A 19,780-nucleotide genomic window follows, 5' to 3' on the forward strand; every position below is an offset into this window, starting at 1 on the left:
CACACCGATGCAATTAAAATAAAGTTTAAAAAAATTAGTTTTAAAGAGAGAAATCTGATTTGGAGGCCTGGAGAGGTGTCTCAGTAGCAAGAGCACTTGTTGCTCTTGCAGAAGACCAGGATTCAATTCCCAGCACCCCACGATGGCTCACAACCATCTGTAACCCCAGTTCAAGGGGATCCAATAGGTACGTGTGTGATGTACACTCAGGCACATAGGCCTGTGAATCATTCATTCACACACTGGCACATGTACACACTTCTCATTCCTTTCCGATACTTTGAAAGGCACCTCTGAAAACTTATCTCTAATATATAATTTTGTGTGTGTGTGTGTGTGTGTGTATGTTTATTTTTCCAAAAAGCTGTTCCTTGGGGCAGCCCAGCATAGAGACCAGAAGAGGAATCTAAAACCCACTGTTCTGAGTACAAGATTCAGGAATATTTATAGGATAACGATGGAAATAATCTAAGGATTGGGCAAAGGTGACTAAAGCGAGAGAAAGCAGTACAAAAGCAGCCTGGGCTTCCCAACCAAACTGTGGCTCTTCAGAGTGCACGTGTTCAGGAAAGGGCAGTGCAGATATCTTCTAAGGGTGGAGTCGGGTCCCCCTGTGGGCCATGGGTCAGCTATCAGACATTGGCCTAAGCCTAAGGGGTCTATGATCTCAGTTTGAGATAGACGGATGCTGCCTTCAACTTCCTGGAAAAATTACCTTGAGCAAAAATTACCAAACCCTTACACCATGGCTGTCATCTGCAGCAAAGCTAGTGGGACTCTAATAGCCTGTTGCCTAGCATGTACAGACCCTTAAAACTGGTGCTTTGGGACTCGAGGGATGCTTCAGCAGGTAAAAGTACTTGCTAGGCAAGTCTGACAACCTGAGTTCAATCCCAGGTTTCCACAGTGGAAGGTGATAACCAATGTCCAAAAACTCTCCTCTGCTTCCGCTCAAGCACCATGGTGAACACATACTTTCTTTCTCCAATAATAACAAATTGTAGAAATAAATAGTTTTTTTTCTTTTTTTCAATTCTAAAAATTTATTCATTTGTTTTGAGGCAGGAAACAAGGTCTCACCTTGCAGCCCTGGTTGGCCTGGAACTTGCTATGTAGACCACACTGGCTTCAAACTCACAGATACTTCCTGTCTCTGCCTCTCAAGGGCTGGGATTAAATATATGCCTCATCACGCACAGAAAAAAAAAATGACTTTTAAAGTCAATTAAAACCAAGTAAGAACCCGGAGTTTTGGTGGTTGACACCTTTAATCCCAGCCAGCACTTGGGAGACAGAGGCACTTGGGAAGCAGAGGCAGACGGATCTCTGAGCTTTTGCGGTCAGCCTGGTATACAGAATGAGTTTCAGGATGGCCAGGGCTGTTACACAGAGAAACTCTGTCTCGGAAATAATAATAATAATAAATTATTAATTAATTTTTTCTCAATATCAAACAGAAAGAAACCTTTCATTGACTAGAAAAGAAACAATTAAATTTGCTACATTGTTCCTGGAAGAGGGAAAAATGGAAAGAAGGCACCTAGGCAAAAAGGACAGGTGGAATACAGTGACAAATTCCGATTCTGGCAGAGGTACTGGGCAGTGAGGATCACCTGAGGTGGCTCCTCCGTCCACAAATGGAGGTATGACAAAAATCCAGGAAGGCGCATCTGGATTCCCGTTAACTTTCTTGGCCACACATTCCTTTCCCTTATTGCCCTGTAATAATGTGTAGTTCTTGAGAATTTATTGTGTTTTCTTTATCAGACCATAAGCTTTAGGAGGGCAGGTCTGGCGAAAAGAAGGCAGGAGGGTGCTGTAGGGTAGCTCTGAGGGCAGCCACAAGAAGTCGAGAGCTAGGAATTCCCCTAGGGGAAGCTTCTTATTTTTTGCGGGGGGCGGGGTGAGGGGACGGTTCAAGACAGGGTTTTCCGGTGTAGCCCTAGCTGTCCTGGAACTCGCTCTGTAGACCAGGCTGGCCTCGAACTCACAGAGATCCTCCTGCCTCTGCCTCCGAGAGCTAGGATGAAAAGCGGGTGCCACCAACACCCGGCAAAGGGAAGCTTCTTATGGGGCTTCTGAAATGACACCGGAAGAGTGGAATCGGGCCTCTGGAGTACGCGGGAAGGAGCAGCAGGACTGTAAGGTCAACCTGGAGAAATGACAGGTGAGTATGGGACTCTAAAGGTCAGGAGTGGCAGGGCGGCGTGCCGCGCAGGCGCACGCGCGCCCTCTGCCTGCTTCCTCACCAGGACGCGCTTGCGGGCGCGTGCACGCGAGGCTGAAGCGGAAATGGCGCCGCGGGGCCGCGCGTCCGGGCGGCGAGCGGAAGTGGGTGTGAGAGCGGAAGTGGCCGGCTGGAGCCGGGGGCTGGGCGGGGACCGGGATCGTCGGTGAGGCGGCGGCGGAGGCGGCGGCGGCTCGGCAGGCGGGTTGAAGCTTCAGGGGCCAGGTCGGTCGGGTGGTGGCTGCCTCCAACAGGCAGCGCGTGCCGGGCCAGCGTGCGTGTCCGCCTCTCCCCGCCCCGCTCCCCGTCCCCTTCTCCCCTCACCTACCGCACCCAGCCCCCCTCGTCAGGGGCAGCGGGGCCGCTCCCTCCGTCCTGTCCTCGCTTGCCCACCCTCACCGCCCTTGTTTCTCCTTCCCCTGCCCGGGGCAGCCGCCGCCATGATCCTGCTGGAGGTGAACAACCGAATCATCGAGGAGACGCTCGCTCTCAAGTTCGAGAACGCGGCCGCCGGGTGAGCGCACACCGGGAGGAGGCCGACTTGACCCTAGCTCATCCTGGGTGGCGTCCTGTTCCCAAACCTTGGAGGGGAAAGATCGGGAACCTGGCGCGGCTTCGGGGCTTCGCTGGCAGGGTGGACGTTGGGAGGCCATGGGGCGCGGTGTGCCGACGGCCTGAGATGCGTGGGGAGAGGCTGAGAGGGATGCGGAAGCAGCGAGTGGACAGGAGCAAGGCGTGCCAGAGAACAGGAGACCTGTGGGACGTGAGGGCAACCAAGGCCAGAACTCACGCCCGAGAGCCTTCTGCCCTGTGGGGGGCAGGGGAGGGACCCACTTCTCTCCGTCTTCTCCGTCATTGTTCCGAGCCCAGAGAGACCCCTTTGGGAAAGCTGGATTGAATGGAGTTTTCAGGAATTCCCAGGGCGAGGTGGGAAGAACATGCAGGCCCAGATCGCCGCCGGCCTTCTGCTTCCCCACCCCCATCTCTCCCCCAGGAGAAGCAAGACTGAAAGTAGACCCAGTCTCGGAGGGGGAAAAAAAAAAAACCAGTGATCTCTAGCTTCCTCTCTAACCTGTGAGAGAAACTAGCTATTTTGTTATATATTCCTCAGGCAAAGCCCACAGTCCTCCATCCACACCCTCCTTAGCTCTCTTGAGACCTCCCCTCCTTAGCTCTCTTGAGACCAGCTTTTATCTGGTTATGTGTCTTAAATCCTTATCCAAGACTCTTGGTCTTTGATTTTCTTCAGTGGTTAATGCCGACCCGATTAATAACTGCTTCTGCTCCCAGAATCCATGAAGTTCTTAGATAACCTTTTTTAAACATCTGCAGCTTAATATACGGGACGGATTTTCGAGGCTTCTCTGTCAAACACAAAAAGACAAACTCCTCCCTCAAAGCTGCTTTGCCTTTCTAATATATTTAAAACCTGAGCAGAGGAATTGGGTTTTAGGTTCTAATTTATGGTGGCCTGTGGCCATTCCTTTGCCTCATTTCCTCATTGGTGAGGATGGGGCTTCACATTTTGGTTTTACAGTTAGGAAATAAGTGCAGGCTGTTTTCTGTGAACGGGGAACTTGAAATAGGAGCGAGTAAGTGCTTGTAGGTCCACAGAAGGAAGGATACTGGGAGAGGGGAATTCTAAACATTCATAAGGAACTTGTGGCTCACAGACGTCAAAAAGGCATGAACCTATTACTCACATCCAATATATAGTCTGTCCTGTCTCTTGTAAGCTCACAGGTTTTATCTGTGGAACGAAACAGGACTTTCCTAGAATTGGTGCATTCAGTGAGCATTGTTTCCTGCCCAGAGCTTCAGTTGATACATGTACAACTTGCTTGCTCCTTGTCTTCAGCCTCCCATAAAACTTTGCATTTTAAGTTTTGAAATGAATCAACCCATGGCCTTGCTGTGGGTGATGAGTGTGTACTTTTTTTTTTAAGTAGTGTAGCACAAAGGAGGAAGTTAAAGCAACTTCTGCATTTTCACAACTGATCTCAATACATACATTCTCAAGTCTAGACTGGCAAAGAATGAGTCCCGGGTGAGTCCCTGGTGGTTAGAGGCTGATCTACAAGATAAATGGCTGTGTGTGTTCAAGTGGAGGCATGCCTTTTCATGCTGGAGAACATCCACATTTGTGTATTAATAACTTGTGATTCCAAAATGTGACATGTTACTCAGGACTTCATTTAGTCCTTTGTCTTTTTAGAAAACTTTGCTCAGAGAATGCTAGGGTTGGTGGTACATGCTTGTAGTCCAAGCACATTCCACTGTAACTCCAGCTTTCAGGAGCATGAGGCAGGATAAGCAAAAGTTCCAGGCCATAGTGAGAGCTTGTGTCAGAGAAGAAAAAAAAAAGCTACTGGGTGTGGTGCGCCTGTAATCACAGCACTTGGAGGGTGAAAGCAGGCCAGCTGGGCTATATCTTGTTGCAAATAAAAAGAGAGATTCAAGTGGGTGTTTAAATCTGGAGGACATGAATTGGAATTTCTAAGACTTTTTTTTTTTCTGTAAAGATTCTCACTGTAGCCAGGTATAATGTTTGAGGAGGTAATATGTTTAGTCTTATCCTCGCTCATTCTTGGAGATGTGTCTTAACAACTATGCTCAAAACATTTTGTTTAAAATACTTGGGAAAACCTTTGAAGGAGAAACTAGTGAAAACAGGGTTACCGTGGAGATTGCAAGTTTCTGCAGGGTGTGGTGGCACCCTCCTATAATCTTAGCACTTGGGAAACAGAAGCAGAAGAATCAACACAAGTTTGAGTGCAGCCAGGGCTATATAGTGAGACTCTTATTCAAGAAAGAAAGAGAGAGAGAGAGAGAGAGAGAGAGAGAGAGAGAGAGAGAGAGAGAGAGAAGAAAGAAAGAAAGAAAGAAAGAAAGAAAGAAAGAAAGAAAGAAAGAAAAGCAAGCTTAGTCATATTCGTACACACCTTTGATCCCAGAGCTCAGGAGGCAGAGGCAGGTGAATCTCAGTTTGAGGCCAGCCTGGTCTACAGAGGAATTCCAAGAGAGGCTGTTCTGTTAGCAAAGTTAGGGAGGAACTGGTGGATAGCTGTGATAGGAGAAGATAATGAATGGCCCAGACGAGAAAAGTGTGCAGTGTGGAAACCTGGGGGCTCAGCTCTCTCCTGCTCTTTGCACTTCTCAGAACAAATGAATCAGGGAAATTATGTTCATGGTAGCCAAAGTGAATCTTTCTGTTCTGCAGTATCCTGTACTACTACGCGTAGCTGTTAGATTTAAGTAAAAAGGTGAAGTAAAACTGCAGTTGGTTTCCTGAGCTGAACTGGCTGTGTAGGGCTCCATTGCCCTTTGTGCTGTATTTGCGCAGTATACATGGCCATTACTGCAGACAGTGCTGTTGGGCAGTGCTGTTCTGCCTACTGAAAATAAAAGCATGAGATGGTTTAGTTTAGGGGGCAGGGGTTGAGAACCCGGAGCCTTGGACATGCTAGGTAAGGGCTTTCATTGCACTACTTCCCAGCCCACATGAGGTATTCTTCAAAGTAGTGGTCTAGTATATGCTCCAGAATAAAGTTGCATTAGCTTTCCTTTTATTTTTTTACTTTTAGCTTATTTATTTTTAATGATCCCTTGGGTCATCTTGTTGGATATTTTTGCCTGTAGTATCAGACTGAAAGTTTAAATTTGCATCTGGATGAGAGTTCTGTAAGACAAATTCTTTAAGTACACAGTTGGCCAGTCATCTTGTAATTTAAAGGCAATGTTAACAAAGTTTCCCTCTTTTTCCAGCCACACCCCTTAGCAGCGGCTTATTGGATCTGTGTGTCTTCACAAAGAGATACAGTAAAGCACCTTCTTGAGAGTCTCCACACTATGACTAATTAAAAAGCGATGCTCAACTCTGTAAATAATGTCCTGCACAGGTCTCACTACAGCATTGCCTTTTCATTTAGGAATTTCTGCCCCGACCACAGTTAAAGCAGAAGTAACCTGAAAAATTAATTGAATTCTTCTGTTATTACATGCATACCAAGAACCTTTCATCCTCAGAAGCAAGGCCTGTCATCTTTGCAGTTATGCAGTCCAGAACTGAGGAAATGCTGTCAGATGCGAGCTTCTGTTTATTTAAAGTGCCTTCTGGCTCCTTACCACAGCCTGTGCATATTGTGGGGAGCTGTGGTTCTGTGAGGGGGAGAAGAACTCAGTAAGCAAGTAGCGCTGAGTGGGGTGGGCGAGGACTGTGGGAGGAGAAATTCGAGAAAGGAATAAATTAAGTCTTGCTGATACCTTGTTCTCATTCTCAGATATGCCACATATGTCCTCAGAGAGGCAGGCTGGCTTGAAGAGATTTAGAACTAGGACATTGCTTAGGCCTGTAGATGCAGTGGAATGTGCTATCTGACTGTTAGATCTAGTTGATTAGATGCCTTAACATGAGGGCATTGTGGTTGGCACGCTGCTACCTGTCCTCTGGCCTCTTTGCATTGTCTTTGGCATGTGAAGCACAGGACTAGATTGGGGGCTCGGACTATCGTTACAGCCATCTTTGTTTCCTCAGAATCTTCAGAGCGAGGGAGGGAGAGAGAATGTTCAGCTCAGTAAATAGCATCTTGAAGAAATTAAGATAAAATGATTCTTGGTTTCTTTAGAAGCTTATCCCTTTTCTTTTTCTTTTAACACACGTATACACATGTACATGTAGAGGCAATATTGGGTATCCTATGGTATCACTTTTTGCCCTTTTCCCTTGAAATAGGATCTCTTACTGAACCTGAAATTAGGCTGGCAATCAGCAAGCCCCAGTTATCCTGTCTCAGCTGAGGTTACAGGCTTTTTCTGTGGGTGCTGGGGATTCTAATTCAGATCCTCTTGCTTTCCAAGCAAATACTCTTATCCACTGAACCATCTCTCCGTCATTTTTGTTGTTCTGAGACAGGGTTGCACACTGTAGCCCATGCTGGCTTCAAAGTCATCGTGTTTCTCCTGCCTCAACTTCCTATATATCCTGCCATACCCAGCTTGTTATCACTTTTCTAAGAGGGTGTGTCAATTTCTATGTCTTCTTAGTCTCTGTATTTTGAGAGATGGTTTAGCAAAGAAAATGACCATCTTTTACTTAATATAATCTGCTTCGTGGGCTTTACTCAGAAAGAATGACAGGAACCTTGTAGAGGATTTAAAGAAAGTAATCAGAAAATCTATAGTGAGCACAACAAAATAATTCCTCTAATTCAAGACTTGGAAGGGATGACCAGAAGAGGGTCACATGCCACAGAGGAGAACTGTTTCCAGGGTGCATTTAAGAGTAAAAACTCCAAAGACCCCTCCCTCCCTCCCTCTCTCTCTCTCTCTCTCTCTCTCTCTCTCTCTCTCTCTCTCTCTCGGAATAATATAGAATAATATAGTTGCTAGTAGTACTTAACTGACTGTTGACATTCTAGAAGCTTCCTTTGAAAAGTATTGAACTACCACACCCAGTTTGAAGAAAATATTTTGGGTGCAAAAGAGATGGCTCATCAGTTTAAGAGCAGTTACTGTTCTTACAGAGTACTGAACAGTTCCAAGCCTACTTCAGGTAACTCACAAATACCTGCTAACTCCAGCTCCCAAGGATCTGATGTCCTCTTTTGGCCACCGCAGGCACCCCCACACAAATGTCATACACTTAGCATAGACACACACGCATACAAATAAAAATAAATTGTTAAAAAAAGACTTTCCTAATGGACTTCTCTTAAGATTTATTTTTACTTTATATATATGAGTGTTTGCCTGTATGTACATACAAGCCTAGTGCCTGTGGAAGTCAGAAGATGTTTGATCCCCTGGAACTGGGGTTACAGTGTGAGATGGCAATTGGGGACTGGGAACTCAAGTCTTCTGGTTAATGCTCTTAACTGGTGATCCACCTCTCCAGCACCTTTTAAAGCTAATTTAAAAATATCTGTTAAAGTCAAATGTGGTACCTCATGCCTGTAATCCCAGAACTTGGGAAGCTGAGGCAGGAGAATTGCCAAGAGTTTATGACCAGCCTAGGATACATAAGGACAGCCTAGCTTAGGCTACAGAATCTTGTCTTTTAAAAAAAGAAATCTGCCCATCTCAGTGAATTAGGTAATGTTTCAGTGTCTTAGGCTGCCAATCAATAACCCTTAGGACCATCCAGCTGGCTTAGTCACAAATTCTAGACATTTTAACAGTCTGATGCTAATAGGAATCGTATTTCTCCTAGAACTGGGTAAATAGTTCCTGATCTTGATAGCTTCACAATTCCTAAAACTCTCAGCCACAACTTCAGATTTGGGCCTTTCTAACTCCATCTAGAAGAAAAGCCTCATCTTTAGATTGTCTTCTGTAATCCAGGTATTGCACTGTCTTTTGTAGTATGTGTGCTTTCATATACATTCACTACCTATGTGTTTTAACACAGTTTCATTTAATTTCAAAATGTCCCCATGTGACAGATTAGATTGAGAAAACTCAGGGTTTTAAGAATCCAGGAGCAAGCTGGTAGGTGATGCATTCCTTTAATCCCAGCATTTGGGAGGCAGAGGCAGGCAAATATCTTGAGTTCAAGGCTGGCCTGGTCTACAAAGTGAGTTCCAAAACAGGCAGTGCTGTTATACAGAGAAATCCTCTCTGGAAAAACGAAACCAAAACCAAAAAAAAAAAAAAAAAAAAAAAAAATCTAGGGAATCCAGGAGCAACCTGTAAGCTAACTTCTGTGTCTTGGTGGTTGGGGAACAGGTAGGCTGTTGTGTGCTTGATTTCCACCGCTGTGATTGCGGAGGTTTATCATGTGACACAAACAGAACATAGTGGTATTTGTGTGGCACATTTATTAAGATTCTGCCATGCACTGCTGTGAAAACTTTAGACACTGTTAACATATCTGTAATTTAGTCATGAAACAATTGTTGGGAAATATTGGATGTGTGTGTGTCTACTGTATCTTCTCAGTTAAGCTTCATGACATTCTTGTAATATGGGTCTTTTATCCCCAGTTTATAAAAGAAGAACTTTAGAGACAGCCTCGTCCGAGAGAACTTAACACTTAACTCCAGAGGACTAATTTACTTGTGTCTGTGCACATCATGAACCAAATGTGGAGGTCACTTATACAGGATTCAATTCTCGCCTTTCACCATGAGGCCTCGGTGATTGAACTTAGTCCTTTGCTTGATAGCAGTGCCTTTACTCACTGAGCCATTTTGTCAGCCCCCAAGACTTGCCTTTTCTTTAAACTTTTTTGTACCTGAAGCTTGAGCAGATAGTAAATCAGTAAATTCTTCGTCTTTTTGGTCTATTAAGTGGACCCTTCAATTACCATGATTTTAAACCATAAAAAAGCAGAACAAAATATGTGTGTGGTGCCCTCCTAACACCAGCATGTGGGAGGTGGAAGCAGAAGGATCATTTGTGTTCAAACCCAGCCTCAACTACATAATACATGTGAAGCCAGCCTCGGCTTCATGAGATTTCCGTCTGAAAAACTAATTAATTAAAATATAGTAATGGTGGAGGCAAAGGCATGCAGATCTCAGGGTTCCAGGACAGCAAGAGTTACACAGAAACCTTGTCTCAAACAGATCTCTCTCTTTCTCTCTCTTTTTCTCTCTTTCTGTGTGTGTGTATATGTATGTGCACACACACACACAGTAATGAATACCTGTTATTGGGTTAAGTAATGGTTGTTACAGTGTGTTTTATGTTCAACCTTCTTGTTGGTACACAGAGCTTACAAACTTCCAGCTCATAGATATGTTCTCCTATTCTTTTTGTTGTTGTTTTTATTTTTTCAAGACAGAGTATCTCTTTGTAGCCCTATCTGTCCTAGAACCTTCTTTGTAGACCATGTTGTCCTTGAACTCAGATCTTTCTGCCTCTGCCTCCTCTTGAGTGCTGGGATTAAAAGGCATGGGCCACCACTGCCCTTGTTCTTCTGTTCTCTAGCCCAGTGCTTTAGAAGCCTTTCTCCTCTAAATCTTTTGTGCAGCCTTGAAGAATGAACTAAAATATTAATGGCAGTGGTTTGATAGGCATTCCCAAATCATACAGCAAGCTACTTAGAATGGATCTTAGCAGTTTTCCCAGTGGAGATCCATGCTCAGGGTGCTTTCATGCCTAGAGACTCAAACCTTCAGTGTTTATGACTTAGACTGTTAAGGTTCTTCTTAAGTTGATTTTTCTCAGGTCTGTTGATGAAGTAGTAAAGTGAGGAACTGCATCTTTCCTGACTGAGTTTAAACCTAAGGGTTAAGGGGAAAATAACACCCCCAAATACCCCACTCCAGTTAAGTCCGGGATGACCAGGAGTCCCTCTAAGAGAATGTGTTTGCATGCTTCCTCTACCTGGGGCATCTTCTTAGTTTTGTGGGGGGTTTTTTGTTTGTTTTTTAAATGGGCTTATATATGAGTATACGTACTCTTGTGTTTTAGAGGTAAGGAATGGTTTGTTGTCATTCATTTCCTTTGTTTCTTGGCTAGAGTTTGAAATGAAAGCCCAGGAGCAATTTTAAGCTTTCTCTTTTTTTGGAAGGGGCATTCATTTGTTGAGACAGTATCTACCTCCGTCTCAATATTCAGCTACAGATGATTGACTGAATTCTGATCATCCTGTAACCACCTCCCAAGTAATAAACTTTCTAGCCGAGTGCTGGGATTAAAGGCGTGCACCACCACCACCCGGTGGTGCCCTCTTTTGCCCTTCAAAGGCTCTTGCACGTACGGGTGTACACACATTCATGTGTAAACACAACATTTCTTAAGAAGATTCTCACAAGAGATTTTAAACAAAGGGTAAATATGTCAGCGTGGATATCTTGTCTGCTAAATGTGAAACAAACTAGGATCATTTGAATTAACCGCCAGCAAGCTAAGCTGTTAGGGCGGTGGAGGTTTCTGTCATTGGTATTGCAGAGAAGGATGTAATACAACTTTAATTTAACTATTTTAGTTTAATTTACTTAACTAAAACAATTAGCTGTTGCATACCAGAAGAAGGTCTTCTCAGGCTGTTTTACTGTTTGTCTGTAGTAGTTCTGCAATATTGGTGAAATTGTTTGTGTTCTCCCATTTTATAAGTGAGGAAATGAGAAAAAGGATATAAGAATTCTTATTTATCCCAGAGCATAAGCTTAGTGAAAAAGATAAAAGTAGAAATCAAGTACTTTGACGCTACGTGGTGATTTTTTTTCCAGTGTTACTTTGTGCCATGCTTCTGTGTAAGACCTGAGATATAACAAAATTAAGGTAGAACCAAAGCAGGCTTGATGGAGTGTGGCAGGTATTCTGATGATGTAAGAAAGAAGGAAAGGTGCAGAGAAAGTCTTAAAAGTGATCTTTGGAATGGAGCAGCACTTACTTTTTGTTGATGATATCAGATCATTCTTTCACCTTAAACAGAGTAGAACCATTCTACATTATTAATACTTAGCTGTTTCTCTATTTAAAATTTACTTCCATGGGCACTATCCTGCGGGGGGGGGGGGGGGAGCTTTAACCAGAGTGAGCACCAGCCGTGGCAAGCAGCTGAACAACAGTTAGAAAACACAAGCTTAGGTGCCCTTTGTCTAATCCTCTACTTTAAGAAAATCTAAAGGTTCAGGCCCAGAAAGAATGAAGCCTTGAGTTTATATAGAATGCTTCAGTTTTAAGTAAAAATCAGGAGCAACAGTGCAATTATTGTCCCTATTTACATTTCATCTGTTTGTGTATATGTGTGGACGTGCATGCCCAGCTCATATGTGGAGCCAAACGACAACAAGAGTCAGCTCTCTCCCTTCACCCCTGGGATCCAGCTCAGGTCTGAGGGTCATCAGGCTTAGCTAACAAGTACCCCCATCCACTAAACCGTCCTGTCCTAAATTTATCTTACTAAGGGCCTTTTTGTCGTTTTACAGAAACAAACCAGAAGCTGTAGAAGTAACATTTGCAGGTAAGTATCTTAATCTCATCCCTTTTTATGAGAGGGTATATATAATAGGGGGAATTTTTTTTTTTGGTGTGTTGGTGTTTTGCCTGCATCTGTCTGCTCCATGGGTGTGCCTGAATCCCACGGAGGCCAAAAGAATGCATCAGCTCTCCTGGAAGTAGAATTGCAGAATATTATGAGCTGCCATACAGCTACTAGGGATTGAACCTGGGTCCTCTAGAAGAACAGCCAGTTCTCTTAAACACTGAGCGAGCTCTCCATCCCTGAAAGGAAAAGTTTTGATTGTCAAGTGGTTTTTTGAAGCCTTCGGGGACTATTTCATGTATCTGTAACATTGCTAACTGACTTTGGAGTTAGGTAAACTAAGTAAAGCTACCATACATATCTTAGTGGGTAGGGCACTTCATATTTTAGAAGTTTGGGTTCTGTTTTATACAGAGAACCATTTTCTACTTTAGAAGTCTACAGATTCATAGTCTAGTAGCCTTCATATAAATTTGCCTAGCATTTGGGAGAGGCGACATAGAAAGGTGCTAGAGCTTGTTTGTCAAATCAGGGCAGTGTGATTCTTCCCACTCCCTGCTGGCCAGGCATGGTGGTACAAGTCTTTAATCCCTGCATTCAGGAGGCAAAGATAGGTGGATTTCTCTGAGTTTGTGGTTGAGATCTCAGGTTGATCTACATATGAGTTCCAGAATAGGCAGAGCTACATAGTGAACCTGTTTTTTTTTTTAAAAAAAAAAAGAACAAAGAAAGAAAGAAAGAAGAAAGGAAGGAGAGAAAGAAAAGAAAAAGGAAAAAAAAAGAAATTGGCTATTCGTACATGACCTCGAGAATTTTACATCTAAGTCCCATCTAGAAAGGCAAGTGTTTGGCTAGATGATCTGGGAAGACTTTGCAGCCTAAGCTGTGCCTCGTAGTCACTAGCAGTGCTCAGTCCTCATGGTTCTTGTGATTCCTGTACAAGTTCTTTACATTCTGGCCCTTGGTTCCTAGCTTCAGCAGTGCGCTATACAGATGCACTCAGCTCACTTTGTGCAGGAAGAGAGAACCTAAAAAGAGGAAAGGCCAAGAGATTAAAGGAGACTTAAAAAATAATCATCTGATTATGTCCTGATCTTGTTTAGATCCTAGTTTAAATATTTGCAACAGTAGTGTTAAATAGGTAATAGTTATGAGGTATTTGATATTAAAGTAGAATATTTTGTTTGAATTTGATAATAGTTATGTTCATTTAAAATTATCTCTATCTCCCAAAGATGTATTGTGAAGTATATATGGATCGAATAGTGCATCTGGGATTGCTTTGTAGTGAATTGGGGTAGGGACAAGTACATTCTGAAAGAAGGGCCATGTGCCAATCAGTGTTCATGCTGCATAGGTGAATATGAGTTTTTGATAGCTTTCTCTTGCAAATGTGTCACAATGAAAGTTTTTTTAGGTTATTTTAGCACAAACTGTGGTTATGGTAAAAATAGCTTTGTAATTTTAAGTAAGACCAAAGAGAGGGCGCTGAGCAATTAATTCCATAGCAGTTTGTCTGTTGACTTCCTAGTGAAATCAAAATGCACATCATTTAGTTGCATGCTCTCTTATCAAAGGTCTTGTGGCCATCCCGGTGGTAGGTTCTAGGCCACTACTCCCGTTTCCAGAGTAAGCAGTCTTCTTGATTTTTTCACAGATTTTGATGGTGTCCTTTATCATATTTCAAATCCTAATGGAGACAAAACAAAAGTGATGGTCAGTATTTCTTTGAAATTCTACAAGGAACTTCAGGCACATGGTGCTGATGAGGTAAGTTCCGTATTGGTTTCCTTGGGACTCTTATTTTTCTTCGTCACCTTCTGTTGGCCCCTTGCCACCCAGAGAGTGGGCCAAACCACTCCTCATGATGGAGGCTGCTTTACACAGTTATCCGAGGGCTGCATTTCCCACAGCAAAGTGAAAAATGTTTTCCAGAGAAGATTTTGGCTTTTTGCTTCTTTTCTTTTATCTTGCAAAAATAATGATGTTCCCTAAGCACATATTAAAAGTTCTTAATGTTTTGTTTTTAAGAGTCTCATGTACCCCAGGCTGACCTTAAACTCTTGACATATTTGAGGAAGGCCTCAAATTCCTGAACCTTCATCCTCACCTTCCAAGTGCTAGTATTACAGAGCTGTACCACCACAGCCAACTCAGGATTTTATTCTTTTCAGGTTATTTAGGATACCCAAGTTTTACAAATAATGAAAACAGAACAGCTAGTCCTCTAGAAACAACAGAGAATATTTTCTTAACTAGTACAAAAATAGTTATGGTAACAATAAGGCACGTTTTGTTCCATATTTAGAATCTTAATTGAGACAGGCATGTAATTTGGGGCTTACTAAACCTCATAATCTTGGTTTTCGATTTGAAGGTTGAAGCATAAGTTACTGCCTTACAGGTTGTTTGTTTGTTTTTGTTGTTGTTAGTATTTTTTAGAGCTGACCTTTCTAAGCATCTCTTCTTTATGACTAGGGGAAGTAAAAAGAAATGTCTAGGCCTTGTGCCCTGACTTTGGGTAGCTAGAGTAGGAGGTTTGGTTCCTGTTGAACTGCAGTTGCTCTGGGTAAAGCCATTTATGGAAGAAAGAAAATGCTGTTACACCAGCGTGCACATTGTGGTTGAGTCTCAAAGCAGGAAGTATGACTCAGTTCCTGAATCAGTTTTCAAATAGCTTAGTTTAACAAACTAGGCTCTCCTTTATCTGCAGCATGAAGATACAACCATTTCTGCCTTTCTGAAAAGTGATGGCGTTTGAACATCAGATTTCTGTAATAAAAGGCCGTTTTGTCAAGAAATCCGATCCAAAGCTGTAAATTTTTGCTCTAAAATCAGACTTAATGAACAAAATACTAAGAACTGTAGGGGGTTCTCTTATGGTTCAGGTGCTTTTGATTTGCTCAGGGAAGAGAGGAAAGTAGGGAATGTGAAGTAATGTCATCAGAAGGGGAGGGCTGGTCTGCAGCTTACTCTTTCATCTTGTCCTTGGCCTGCTAGTGGAGTTCCGGAACACTCTGCAGTTTTCATAGCTACCACACAGGCCAAAGAGCTCAAGTGGGTGGAGGAAGTAACATTTCCAATGTGGGAGCAGAGTAAGCAGTAAATGACTCCCTGGGTGGGTTAAACAGTGACCAACCTGTGATAACCTCAGGAAGCTTGTTTTTTCACAGGCCCTTTTTAAAGGCAGACCAATCTGGTATTCAGGTAGGCAGATCTAATAGTTAAAGTAGACAAGTTGCCTCTGTTCTCTGGATGGTCAAAAAGAGGCACAAATTTAAAAGTGAATCATAATTGGAGGTGTAAGGGAACAGTGTGATCCAGTGGCACACAACTAGGATCCCAGCGATGGTGAGGTGGAGGCAGAAGGATCAAGAGTTCAAGGCCAATTTGGATTACACAGTGAGATTGGTCTCAGACACAAACACACAAAAACAAATTCTAGTGCAATAACAGAAAAATGTTCAAGGGCTCAAGAACAGAGAAGGGGCTTCAAAATAGCTCCATGGGTAAAAGCAATTGACGTGTGCAAACCTGATACTCCCTGGGGCCATGGTGGAAGGAGAGAACTTGATTTCCAAAAGTTGTCTTCTGACCTCCCCACTTGACACTAGCACTCACACACATGATAATAATAATAATAAATAAAAATATTTTGAAAAGAAAAGGCAAAGGAATTAAAAGTGGTGTAAACATGGCTGTAAATTCTTCATAGATCTCAGAAATATTCACTTGGTAAAACTGGAGCTAAACTAAACTGAAGGGGCTTTGATTTCCCCCCACATCTGATACTCCCTTTTTTCTTCAAGTGCTAATCCTTTAAGATTATAGCTCAGGGAGTGGGAGCAGGCTCTTAGGAGAAGTTGGACAGGGAACACCTGAAGGTCAAAACCAACAGACTGTGGCCTTGAGCCCTTCCTTTCCTTGCAGTTCCTCTTATGCTGTGTGCTCACCAACTAGGAACTGTACCTGGCATTGCTTGTTTTTCCCTTCATGTAAATAAGTGTGATCATGAATTCACACTCTTACCAAATTCTGTAGATGAGGAATTTCTAAAGTGATCAAGTATAGAAACATTAGAAAATTACTCAGTGAACTATTTCCAGTCCTTAAAATATTTCTAAAGAATATTTGAGGGCTGGAGAGATGGCTCAGTGGTTAAGAGCATTGCCTGCTCTTCCAAAGGTCCTGAGTTCAATTCCCAGCAACCACATGGTGGCTCACAACCATCTGTAAAGAGGTCTGGCACCCTCTTCTGGCCTTCAGGCATACAGACAGAATATTGTATACATAATAAATAAATAAATATAAAAAAAAAAAGAATATTTGAGTCACTGCCCCTAGAGGGGGGCACAGCTCCATGGTGAGGTGTTTACTAAGCATGCATAAAGCCCTAGGTTTGGTCTCTGGCATCACCAAGAAAAGGTTTGGGAGTGAATAGCATTTGTTTTTTGTTTTCTTTTTTTGTTTGTTTTGGGTTTGGGGGAGATTCGAATTGAATATAGATATGATTTGTTATTAATTTTTCTTTATTTTTTGCTATGTAGAAAGTTCATTAAATAGAAGATGAAAAAGAATGTTCATATACCTTTGGACAGCCATTGAATGTCTCTGTATACAGGGTGGTTCTGGCTCTGAATACAGCAATAAGCCTGGCAAATCCTGCCGGCCATTCTGGAGCTGGGCCCTAGTGCCTAGCTACAAAACTCTGTTTTTCTTTTCTTTTTTTAAGCTATGTGTATGAGTATTTTGTCTGCATGTCTATCTGTGCACCATGTTTAAGGAGAAGGCATTAGATCCCCTGGAACGGGAGGTACAGAAGGTTGTAAGCCACTTTGTAGATGCTGGGAATTGAAGTGGGATCCTCTAGAAGAACAACCAATGCTCCTAACCACTGAACTGTCTCTCCAACTCTGCCCTGAAATTCTTTTAAACAGCATGTGTTAACTCTTAACCAACAAGACAAAAACTTGTTTTGCCTTTGTAATTTGATGACGGTGTAGCTGATGCTCTGAGATACTGTAAACTATTAAAGAGTTATTAGCCTTAGAACTTAGAATTTGTGTTTTCCTGGGCACATACCTGGAATCTGCAAACTTGGGAGGTGGAGACAGGAGGATCCTCCTCAACTCCATAATAAAATCCAAACCAGCCTGAACTACACGATACCTTATCTCCACAAAAGAGAAGCCTTGTTTTTTTCCTGCACTGCTGGGTTTTAAGTGTATTTTTTACTGGCTGTGGAGCAATAAAGTTTTTAGTGAAGGTTAGTAAATGAGTCCAGTTTGGGATTTTGTGTTTTAGGGGGTTACTTCTGTTTTATTTTTAGAGGTTTGAGACTTTTTCATTTTAGTTTGAAACAGTCTCCAGTGTAGCCCAGGCTGATCTCAAACTGGAGATCCTGCTTCAGCCTTACTGAGATTACAAGCTGCCCCATGTTCGTGTTCCAACTATTGAACGTCTGCTAAGCCTTGAAAAGCTTCTCCGATTGCTTGTGATTTTACTACATATTTTGTTTCTGTCTTTACATATCTCCGTCCCACTACTTAATGTGCTCTTTACACACTTAAGTAAACCTGGTTCCTTCCTAAGTAGGATGTCAGTTGAGGAAGATTTCAGCTGGTAGATGGTCACTCTGGCAGAGAAAAACGAGGGGAGTGTAAAGGTGCTTTTGTTTGTGCTCTACTTCCAAAAGCTGGAAAGTAGTCAGCAGAGTAAGGTGTTGGATGGTGAAATCCAGTTTGCTAGGACACCGTTTTTGGGCACACTGGTATTACTAGCTAAATGTGATTCTGTTATCCATTGTCCTTTGCAGGACATAACTATGAGCTAAGTTAGTTTAAAGCATACAGGATTAACACACTGACAGAAGTCAGAGCCCAGAACTTGGTTTTTACCTTTTCATTCTCCTGGGTTAGGGTTCCAGCCCATGCTTAGTTGATAATTGATACAGTCTTTTGTCATAGCTGCATCTCTCTACTCTCAAAAAAGAAAGACTTGACACTTGAGTGCAATGTAGAATCTGAAAAGAGAAAAAAAACGGGAGAGGTGTTCTCAGGTCTTTGAGAGACAACCCCGGAACTAACCTTCAGATTATAATTGAATTCTGTGAGAGATCTATTTAGTCACTTGATGAATTCACTTTCCCGTCTTGTTTGCAACCCACCAAATGAAAATTAAACATTGGTTTAGGAAGAGTTTATCACAAGTACTCTGTGTTTCAAAAATAATGAAATTGCCATGGATTTTGGATTAACTTTTTTTTTTTCCTCTCCAGTTATTAAAGAGAGTATACGGGAGTTTCTTGGTTAACCCAGAATCAGGTATGTAGAAATGCTAGTGGCTATGGAATGATGGCAAACCATGTCTTGCTTGTATCAGGGCTTTTTTAGCTAGAGAATTTGGTTTAAATTACCATTCTGGAAAACACATCTGAAGGAGCCCAGTTCTCGAGTCAGTTCCCTCTGTATAAGTAGCTGTTAACGGGTTCTACCTTTTTCAGTGTGATACACAATGTCTTAAAAATCAGCAAGTGTGTTAGTAACACCCCAAAATGTTTCTTCTAATCTTTTAGCCAGAGGAACCTCCTTTGTTTGAGCAAGTACCCTTTGAATATACTTATAAAATGCTCTAGGGGCACTGGAGATATTGCTCAGTTTGTAAAGCAGTTGTCTCAAAAGCATGAGAGCCTAAGTTTGAACACCAGCGCCTAGGTTAAAAAAATTTTTCAGTTGTAATGTCAGTTCTGGGGAGATCACCGGTGAGCATAGAGTTTGCTTGTAGCCAATCTAGTCTAATTGTTGAGCCCTAGATTTCAATGAGAGACCCCTTTTCAAAATACAGGATGGGGGCTGGTGTAGTGGTTAAGAACACTGATTGCTTTTCCAGGGGTCCCAGGTTTCAGTTCTCAGCACCAACGTGGCAGTTCACTATTATTTGTAATCTCAAATTAAAATAAAAACCAGTGATTACTTTTTAAAATTTTGTTTAAGAAAAGATGAGCAGCTCCTGTGGAAACACCCCATATTGCACCCTAGTTTCCATTCATACACAAACAAATAAATGGACAAGCATTGGTTCCCACTCAATACCTTTAAAGGTATTCTTGAGGACACATGTGTACTTTGAAGTACCATTGATGACTTAATTAGCCCTTTTCCTAGCATTCCTAGAAGAAGGCAGGGTACCTTAGAGGTCAGTAGAAATGATTCTCAGTCCTTGTTCTGGCCCACTTACTGATGACCTGGTCCATAAAGTCTGTGGATGTTTTAGAGATAGTTTTGTAGTATAGCCCAGGCTGTCCTGGAAGTCAAGACACCCACCCTGGTCTCTTGAGTGCTGGCTTGCCCACCTACACCACCATGTCTAACTTAAATACTGAACCTGTGCCTAGTTTAATCTCTTCCCTCTACCTATTACAGCTTCAGCACCACCCCAGGCTCCCCACACCTTCCCTCCTACACAGATGAGGGCATTGTAGAGATTGGGCAGTTTTCCAAGGTCACATAGTGAGGCCAGAATATGAACTCACTTCAAGATAGAGAGCTCCATACCTGTGTTGTGCCGTATTCAGCAAGGCGCTGCATCTCTGAACCACTTTTTTATTCTAAATGAGGATA

General features: G+C 42.6%; 1 protein-coding gene across 2 annotated transcripts in view; it reads left to right on the forward strand.

The window, feature by feature from the left end:
* The first annotated feature begins 2,325 nt into the window (after positions 1 to 2,325).
* Positions 2,326 to 19,780, forward strand: part of Arpc2 (actin related protein 2/3 complex subunit 2) — a 30,000-nt gene continuing 12,545 nt past the window's right edge. The window contains exons 1-5 of one of the 2 annotated variants that reach the window (XM_075951885.1): positions 2,326 to 2,452; positions 2,660 to 2,741; positions 12,106 to 12,140; positions 13,819 to 13,931; positions 18,439 to 18,484. In XM_075951885.1, coding sequence (XP_075808000.1) covers positions 2,668 to 2,741; positions 12,106 to 12,140; positions 13,819 to 13,931; positions 18,439 to 18,484 — 268 coding nt within the window. In that variant the 5' untranslated portion in view covers positions 2,326 to 2,452; positions 2,660 to 2,667. Of the gene's footprint in view, positions 2,742 to 12,105; positions 12,141 to 13,818; positions 13,932 to 18,438; positions 18,485 to 19,780 lie in introns of both variants that reach the window. The other variant, XM_075951883.1, reaches the window with a different exon arrangement.

This window comes from Microtus pennsylvanicus, chromosome 17, assembly GCF_037038515.1.
Source record: "Microtus pennsylvanicus isolate mMicPen1 chromosome 17, mMicPen1.hap1, whole genome shotgun sequence".
Taxonomy (NCBI): domain Eukaryota; kingdom Metazoa; phylum Chordata; class Mammalia; order Rodentia; family Cricetidae; genus Microtus; species Microtus pennsylvanicus.